At 41.2% G+C, this 9,438-nt stretch overlaps 1 protein-coding gene across 4 annotated transcripts in view; it reads left to right on the plus strand.

Moving 5' to 3' along the window:
• The window catches only part of RNF19A (ring finger protein 19A, RBR E3 ubiquitin protein ligase), a 57,634-nt gene extending 48,196 nt beyond the window's left edge, over positions 1 to 9,438 (plus strand). For all 4 annotated transcript variants that reach the window (XM_058422521.1, XM_058422520.1, XM_040075602.1 and 1 more), the window contains 5 exons: positions 2,193 to 2,307; positions 4,295 to 4,456; positions 5,129 to 5,342; positions 6,710 to 6,853; positions 7,219 to 9,438. In XM_058422521.1, coding sequence (XP_058278504.1) covers positions 2,193 to 2,307; positions 4,295 to 4,456; positions 5,129 to 5,342; positions 6,710 to 6,853; positions 7,219 to 7,903 — 1,320 coding nt within the window. In that variant the 3' untranslated portion in view covers positions 7,904 to 9,438. The remainder of the gene's footprint in view (positions 1 to 2,192; positions 2,308 to 4,294; positions 4,457 to 5,128; positions 5,343 to 6,709; positions 6,854 to 7,218) is intronic.

Below are 9,438 nucleotides of genomic sequence, written 5' to 3' on the forward strand. Positions count from 1 at the left end.
ACATCTAATAATAATATTTTTCAAAAATTACTACTAGTAATTCTCTTAAATTTTAAATTTGGCCTGCTGAGATATGATCTTTGACTCTTAAATTTGGCCTGCTGAGATATTTTTCAGATCAGCTCATGGAAGTACACTCCAGTCTGCTGTGTTTGTATAGATCTTCTTCGCCACCAGTTGTCTGGCTCACTGTTAGTCTTCAATGACAACTGAAGGGAAAAGAAAATAGGAACAGGTCTCCAGTTTCATCTGCTGGCTGTCTTTTATATTTGTTAAACAGCAAATTGATCCAATTTGGTCTTCCTCTTACTAGCACTGTACTTGTAGAATAATTCCTCCTTGACTTTGATGTCCCTTCCTTTTTGTCTCCTCTAGTTTAACCTTTCTGATTTTGGCCTAACACCCTCATGCTGTTCTTCTATACCCATTCATAGCAATCTGACCTACTTTCTATTTTCTTAATGCTGCTGCTGCTTTGGTAAAAGAAGCTTTATTGCTCTTTTTCAACATTCTGTCTGTCCTTTGCATTGGAAGAGTTTGTGCTTGTGCTTTGATAGAGTTTCCTTGAGGAAGTCCTAGTGCTCTGGTTTTGCAGAAATAAGTCTTGTAACCTAATAGGTTTCTGTGTTTATCTGTTCTGGTTTTGTTTGGTTATTCTTTAGTATTATTCTTTGTTATTCTTTATTCAGTATCCAGAAATGTCTTATTTCATAGTAGTTCCCACCAATGTAGCCTTCTATCTTGATGTTTTAAATCAGTTTCTACTCTGTAGCCTCTTGCTTCCATTCCTTTTTTTTTTTTTTCTTTTTCTTTTGTTTAAGGAATCCAGTAACCTTTATGGATGTGTGGTTTTGTATTGTGCCTTTTGTTTCAGGAGTTAAAATTGTCCATAACAGTAAAATTCAGCACTAGGCAATCCTGCTAATTGCTCAGAGCCCCATGAAACCTAATCTTTCTGGGTTTATCATTCTTACACACTCATACTGTTTGTGCTCATGTTCAATTTTTCCTTTTTAGTCCATAGGCATGGATTCAAGTGCTCCCTCACTCTGTGTTTCTCTCTCTATAATGTACCTCAGAGCAAGTAAATGCATTCTCTTTGCACAAAGCACAGTGCCATCTCTGCCCTTTCTTTGCCTGCCTTGCCTGAACAAAGACTTTGTTTATTCCAAAATGAGAATAACCCTACCAATTCTCTAACTGAACTTACGTTTTAGAAAGCACAGCATTCAATAACATGATAATTTAGAAGGCATGACATGCGACTCATTTTTTGTCATTATCCTCTTGTGTACTCATCTTTTGTGCTCTTCCTTAGATGGAGTGAGGATTAACTTGGCTTTGTGACAGCCATTAAGATACCTGTTGTTCCTTTGTAATTGTATCTTAGCCAAGAATGATGACAGCTGTAGTGCATACCTCTGAGAAACCATGTTCCTAGAGAAAGTAAATGAAATGCACAAATGTGGGAAATCTGTAGAGCAGTGATCCTTAAAGGCCTTTCAGGTTCATGTGGGGTTTGTGGCAGGTAAGTTTAAGGCAGTCACGTTTCAGAGTTATTGCAGATTTGAACCATCAGTAAGAGGTTTGGGTAGCGGATTCATCAGTAAACAGAAGCACAGCTAAGAGTCAGGTTTGCAAAAACGTTTCTTGTCTCAACAGCTGGTCATGAGGGGGTGCTGGAGCAATGGAGTTCTTGCTTTCCCTTCCTTCCAGGCTATGTTTGGTGAAGGCTCTCTCATGGCTCTGTTATGCCAACCTGTTTCTATAGAACTAGTAATCTGTAAAAGTTTTAACTCCATGCTGTTCAGGGAAAAGACAGCTGGGAATGTGTCAATTTGATCATATGTGGCTAATTCTTTTATCCTGAAAGTTTGTCTGTTTTTCCCAGCCATGTAAGCTGGAGTAACGATTAAACAAAACTCTTCAATTACTTAGCTCTTCAAACTTGAGGCTGAGAATAAATACTTAATTGCTGAATGGGAGGACTTCTACTTGTAAAAAGTTGCCTAAAATTAGGATGTGTATTAATTTTATTTTGTTTGAGATAAGAAATAAATCATTGCATAGAATGTGGTCTCTCTGGAAGACAACAGGGTACAGCTTCAAACTCTGTCACTTCTTCCATTCTTGCAGCAATGTGTTATTGATGTTGATAATACTCTAAACCCCCTTTCTTTTCTTCTTTAAAGATTCACAATCGATACGAAGGCAAGGACATTTCAAAGCACAAGCGAAACTTGGCTATAGCAGGTGGTGTAACCTTATCTGTAATTGTTTCTCCAGTTGTAGCTGCAGTAACTGTAGGTAAGCAAATACTACTATTTTGTGTAGCACCTTGCAACCAGAACTCTATAAACACTCATGAATAACACAGTTAAGTGCTTTAGTTTCCTTTTATAGGTGAAGGAACCAAGACAAGGAGGAGTCTGAGGTTACACATTTATTGGGGCAGAATCAAGAATACAGTGCTTGATTTTAATGTAGTGTTTCCTGAAGAATTAAAACTAATTTTTATCTTGAAATTTGAAGTTTCCGCATTGTCACATCTGGCTTTTAAAACTGAAGTATTTAAAGGTTTTTTAAATGACCAAGGAAAAAACTGTTGTCAGAGTCTATTCATATTTTAATAACTTCATATCAGACTTTTCTCCATGCAGAACAAAAATGGTATCTTGCACTTAACAGTGCAGTAGTTGAGAAACCACTCGTTTTCCTCTCGAAGTCAGTTCAAATTGCATTACACTCTTTATCATGGTGATCGTTGAGGATAGCATTCAAGGAGGATATTGCTGTTCCTTACAAAGTAGTTGTCTCATCTTCCCAGGTAATTTCAAGATCACTGTAAACCCAGATTTTTTTTGAAAGGAGGGGACTTGCCTGGCACTGCTTCTTTGTTGCAGCACAGGCATCTTCACAGCTGTACAGTAAGCTGCTGTGGATAGTTGACTCACTAAGACCCACCATTTCGTTTTAAGCTGGATCAGCCCCCTGCACACACAGTTGTGCCTGCAGTGTTCCCCCTCATGCCAGAAGCAATGCTCAGAGAGTAATGAGTAACCTCTAGAAGATGGGGCCACTTCTAGGCAGTGATGGTTCAAATTGGCCAGGAAGCTGTGTCTTTAAGTTGTTTGTTATCGATGGTGGACCACTGTGCAAATGAGGATATGCCAGCCATGAAACTGCTGTCAGTCTGCATTGCCTTGCTCTCATGTGGCTGTGGTGTCAGATCCCTGCTAAACAGGTGGTGGGACATAAAGTCTCATAGTTGTATTTATAGGTCTGCCTTACTTCATTTCTCTCAAGCTGTTTCTTTATTCCTGAACAGAGATGAAATGTGGCTTTTCAGGAAAAGCATTTGGGTTTTATTTTGTGAAGTTTTGCTCTTGCCCCATTGCCATTAACACATGGTCTCCAGTCTTAGGGCATTGTGTGGTTTCCAAAATAATGACCCTAAGAATATGGAGTTCCTCCTTGAATGTGAGCAATTTTTGTATAATTTGAATCCTTCTTTTGGGTTAGGCTGAGTAGCCTTTCTGTTAGGTCTTTTAGACTCTCCGGACTTCTTTCAGAATGTGCCAACTTGGCATTTTTCCGTCTGCTGAGTTTTGTGCCTCCTGTATAATTCCATCAGCAAAGCCATAGGATGATTTAATTCATGTGCCAAAGGACTAACTTCCGTCGTCCACTCGAAGTGGTGGGATGGATGTGTGTGTATTTGTGTGTGCTTTAGTCTACAGTTCCTTTAGCTGGTTTCCCTTAATTCCTACCACCATACAGAATTGTTTACTTTCAAGGAAAACTTATATTGAAAAATTCCAGAGTAATAATAATGTTAAGTCCTATTAAATTGATAGCAAAGCCATGTCTCCCTTCAGTGGCTGTAAATTGAAGCCCCTTATTAAAGTAGTAGAGGTACTGACATTTTTAGTTGAGTAACATTTGAAATAGATCTCTGCTATTTTTGCCTCTCAGGTGGAGTCCCCAGTTGTGAACCTTTAAGTACTTTAATTTTGTTTGTAAAGGATGTTACGGACACATAGAAAGTACTAATTCATCAATCATTAAGCTTCGCTTCCTACCAATGCTGACAGAGGAAATTCTGCCCCCTGAAAGTGCTTTCCTGTCATTTCACCTTAGTGATTTACCATTATTTCTTAATTTTGCTCCCTCCTGATCTCTTTCATGTGTAATATTAATCAAATATTAAGTAATCTTGGAAAATGAAATTGCCTTTATAAAAGGCTCTAAAATAAAAGTAACTTTTAATGAAAGATTCTACTTCCCTCTGTAGGTATTGGTGTTCCTATTATGCTGGCTTATGTGTATGGAGTTGTTCCAATTTCCCTCTGCCGAAGTGGAGGCTGTGGTGTGTCAGCTGGCAATGGAAAAGGTGTCAGGATAGAATTTGATGATGAAAATGATATAAATGTTGGTGGAACAAATGCAGCTGTAGGTAAGAAAATTCAGTGTTCCATTTTCTACAAATATGGGCTTTGTGACTTGTATTTTCTGTCTTAGATACTAGAGGAATTGTTTGCATTTGGGGCTGCTTCTGCTCATTGCTGAAATTGCACCTCTCAGATGATAATCGCGTCTTTGCCATTTTGTGCTGGGCTGTATTACAAGTATTAAAGCTTTTCTTGCCCATTTTACCCAAAGCCAAACTCAAGTCTTTTCCATAGGTAAAAGTTTTAACGTAGCATTAGTGTTGCTCTTTCAGAATCGTGGTTTATGGAAGCTGGTTAGATTTTTATTTTTAATAGGGCCAACTAAAGACTGGTCTGATGCTTCAATTTTTTTGATTACGTGGCACTATCCTGTGTGACCCTTGTGGGGTCTCTCTGCATTCCTTTTATCCATGTTTTCTGTCCTATCCATGGTTAATTTTTTTGCCATCTTAATTACTTGATGTCATGTGTAGCCATTATAGCAGAAAGGGGTCTTTTTTAATTACTTCTCATTTGTGATTTTTGGGGGTTTTTTTTGACAAAGTTCTCTTTTTGTGACCATATGTTTTATAAATCCTTCTTCTCAGCACAGTTTCAGAGACCGCTTTCACGGTCGCGTTCTAGAAACCACCAAGTGCTGCTCCCATGGCTGAGGAGCCTTCTCTGTTTCTGTGCAGATACCACGTCGGTGGCAGAGGCGCGTCACAACCCCAGCATCGGGGAGGGCAGCGTCGGGGGCCTGACGGGCAGCCTGAGCGCCAGCGGCAGCCACATGGACAGGATAGGAGCCATCCGAGACAACCTGAGCGAGACAGCCAGCACCATGGCCCTGGCTGGGGCCAGCATCACGGGCAGCCTCTCAGGGAGCGCCATGGTGAACTGCTTCAACAGGTGAGGGGCCTGCTCCCAGCCCCGCGCTGCCGGCTCTGCGCCGAGGCACAGGCACCTCCTCGCCTGTCTGATTTTCGCCTTTTGATACCGGTCCCTGTTAAAAGGAACTGTCTCTGGGAGATAAACAGTTCATCTCTGGCAAACTTACTGATTTTCAAGAGATCCTGCCTGATCACAATCCTCAGGACTTTGATTTTGTTTAGGCTGTGAGCAGGGCCTGAGATCTTGTTCTGCTTCCCCAGCAGAGCTGCCTGTAGGCAGGAGTCAGAGGGAGGCAGCTCATCTCTAAGGCGGTTTTGTTGTCTGGTGCACCTCTCCCGAGAGTCAGAACTGCTGACTCGTTCAGTCTGCAGGCACTGAGCTGTGCCTTCAGAACGCCTGGATGGAGCGTGGACTCCAAATGGACCTAGGCAGGAGGGGAGGGAGGCGAACACCTGGCCTTGCCAAGGTGGCAGCTTCTTGTCGTGCTCAAAGCCTTCTGTCAATTTGGACCTTTCTGGCAGTTGGCTGTCCTGCACCCTGAAGAGAAAGGGAGTGTGTAGAAAGGATTGTTAGCATGTGGGGTACAGGATGGAATTTGCACCTTAAATCAGCTGCCAACACTGCTCATTTTGAGTAATTTGGCAGTCCAGGCTATATAGAATAAAGAGAGTGGGATAGCATCAGGAGTTCCCCTCTGTTGGGACAGGTGTACCAGGCTGTGACTGCTGAGTGAGGTATACATACCCTCTTCCTTAAAGAGCTGAGAGTTAAACAAAAAAAATTCCACTTCAGTTTCACTGTCAGAACACAGATAAACAAGACATTTGGAAAAAAAGCTTGTAATTTGATTTCTGGGTTATCTGTTGCGCCCAGCTTAAGATTTGTCAGGTTTTTATTATTGCTGTTGCAGTTGATAGCAATGCAATGTAGAGCAGAGAGAACACAATTCTCTGCCTCTTATTTGATTAGCAGTAATTTGCAGCAGGGGATACATGGGAACTATCATGTCTTCAGTGTATGTATCCTGATGTTTGTACTGTTTTTAGAGTATAGTGTACTATCTGCAGAAGAACTGTAGCTGAACCTGGAAGTTCTAAATCTCAGGAGAGAAAGAATCCAGAACTTTTGGTTAACACCTTTAGGAGATTAATCTGGTTCTGCTTTGAGGTGTTTTTGTTTGCTTGGTTTTAATCAAAAAATAGTAATTTTTGATAGTGGGAATGGAGAACATGTGTCAGTAGGCTAAATAAGCACATCTGTACTGGAGTGACTCAGGAACTCTATTTATTACTGACTTACTGCCATGTACAAGGTGACACTAATTTTCAGCTAGTGTGCTTTAACTGTTGTGACAGTATATACAACTTTTTCTCTCTTTCTTTCAGACTCGAAGTACAAGCAGATGTGCAGAAAGAACGATACAGTCTGAGTGGAGAATCTGGCACAGTTAGCTTGGGAACAGTTAGTGACAATGCCAGTACCAAAGCAATGGCAGGATCCATTCTGAACTCCTACATCCCTTTGGACAGGTAAGAGAAATGTGGTGAAAGTAGAATACTTACAAGCTTTGCTTATTAGACGGTATTTTAAGCATGCCTCAGCTGTTCTACATTCAAGATCACACTTTGAAACTGTAGATTTTGTTACAAGTGGAATTACATGTGACTGCTTACTGCATTTTCCCAGAGTTATTTCCAAAGAGGAATGCTATTGCTATAGCTCAGTAAAGCACTTGGTCGTTCAGACTTTGTGTTTTCCTTCGGGCTGTTTATTTGGTTAAACATTGCGCCTTACAAGATACAACCCTCTCACTTTCGCTGTGCATGTTGGAAAGCAGCGAGTTTGTTCCACCCTCCGATGACCGCTTAGGCTCACGGATTCTCCCCCGTTCTAGGGAAGGTAACAGCCTGGAGGTGCAGGTGGACATCGAATCCAAGCCAGCCAAGTTCCGGCACCACAGCGGGAGCAGCAGCGTGGAGGACGGCGGCGCTGCCGGGCGCGGCTCCGCCGGCTGCTCCGGCCCGCCCGAAGGCAAAGCCGGCGCCGCCAAGTGGTCCAAGGACAGCGCGGCGGGGAAGAAGTGCAAAGGTAAGCTGAGAAAGAAGAGTAGCATGAAGATTAACGAGACGAGAGAGGACATGGATGCGCAGCTGTTGGAACAGCAAAGCACAAACTCCAGTGAATTTGACTCTCCCTCTCTGAGCGATAGTATTCCATCTGTAGCGGATTCACACTCCAGCCATTTCTCCGAGTTCAGCTGCTCGGATATGGAAAGTATGAAGACTTCCTGTAGCCATGGTTCCAGCGACTATCACACTCGCTTTACCACAGTCAGCGTTCTCCCAGAGGTGGAAAACGATCGCTTGGAAAACTCTCCGCAGCCGAGTGGAATCCCTGTGCCTGTTCCAACAGCCCCAAGCACTGATGTTCCGCAGCTGAGTTACATTGCTGAGGAAAGCATGAATAATGCATCTTCGACAGATGTAGATTTAGGTGTTGGTGAAACACTGAAAGAAACAAACAACAACCATTCACAACAGGCTGTGGAATTAAGCACTGCTATTCAGACTGAAATTTAAATCTGTAAGTGCTGCAAAAATATATTTGCCACTAAAGAGCCCTGTCAAAGCTGGTTGAATCACGTGTGACTTCCATAAGTTTCAGGTGACCAGCAGAAGCAAGGTTTTGATACAACTGCATTTTCTATATACTTGTCTGATAAGGCAAAATACTTCCTATGGATCTTCGACCTGTGTGAAGAGACATGAAGGCTTTAACCAAGTGCATTACAGCAGTAAAAATACGTCCGTGTTTTGTATTTTTGCCACAACTTTGCTTGAAAGCGTATACTTGGTGTATTTAGATAAAAATTGGTAAATTCTTAATATGTTAAATGCTGAAATGAATAATATGTCCTGCACTGTTCACTTGAAAAATATGGGGTTTGGGATAAAGGGTGTTAGCTGAGCATTAGTGACTTAAAACCATTCTTGTGTGAACTCTTAAATTTAAGGGAAGCAAAGACCTGCAGAGACCTATACAAACATACTTCAACAGTGAATATTCAGAATGATAATTTTGCTTCATAACTGGACACACCGTATTTAGAATGCATGTAGAATGAACTTCATATCTTCAGATGGATGTAGCCTGTGTCAGAAGTGTTTGTATGTGTGTACACTTTGAGCAGGGTTATGACTTTTACATAATTTCAAAACATAAGAAATTGGTACCTAATATATGGTGGAATGGAGACATCACCTGTGTAGAACAGTGGGGTTACCTATTTATTCATGCAACCAATCATGCAGCAGATAAGGCTACTATATAGTGTATAAAAAGTGTAAAATAACAATCCAGTGATTTCTAAGCATTGTAGAAAAGCAGATGCAGTCACCTTTCATTAGGGGGAAAATTGGTGCCCCGTCCATTCTTGGTGCCTTTGGAAAAGACTGGGTTTGAAGTGCCTGGTCGTTTGAGGATTTTACTGTAATGTTTTCCAGAATGTCCTCTTTGGCCACCTTGGATCACAAAAGAAAATCCTAGTGAATAAAATGACTGTCATAGATATAATAATGAGGCATTGGCCTACCAAAGACTCACTCAGGCTTTAGTGGACATGACATCTCTTGGCAAGATATGCCTGTCTTCAGTCCCAGAATCTTAAGTGCAGTGCAATGACTGCCCAAGTGCAAAGATGGGTTCCAAATATGCTGGCTTTTTTCTTTTTCTTTTGCGTATGGAAGACGTACAGCTGAACACAAGCTGAAGTTGGCCAAAGCGCCCGCACTGTTAACATTTTTTTGCTAAGTAATTCACTAAAATGAAAACAAAAACAAGTTGTGAATCTTAGAATAACAGTTAACAATGTTCTGTCTTGTGTTTCATGTGTTGCCATTATGGTGCTACTGGAAGTTCAATTGGATGAAAAGAATGCCATAAGCTACAGTCCTCTTCCATTACTTCTCCTCACCAGTTTCAGTAATAGCTTATAACACTAGTGCCAGTTACGTTATTTGGTAATGCTTGTTACAGTATTTGTATATTTGCAATTTGGTTTTGCTCAATAATATGCGTGTAAACTGCATATCTGAAATAAATGTCTAAATACTGA

Source organism: Hirundo rustica, chromosome 1 (genome assembly GCF_015227805.2).
Source record: "Hirundo rustica isolate bHirRus1 chromosome 1, bHirRus1.pri.v3, whole genome shotgun sequence".
Lineage (NCBI taxonomy): Eukaryota > Metazoa > Chordata > Aves > Passeriformes > Hirundinidae > Hirundo > Hirundo rustica.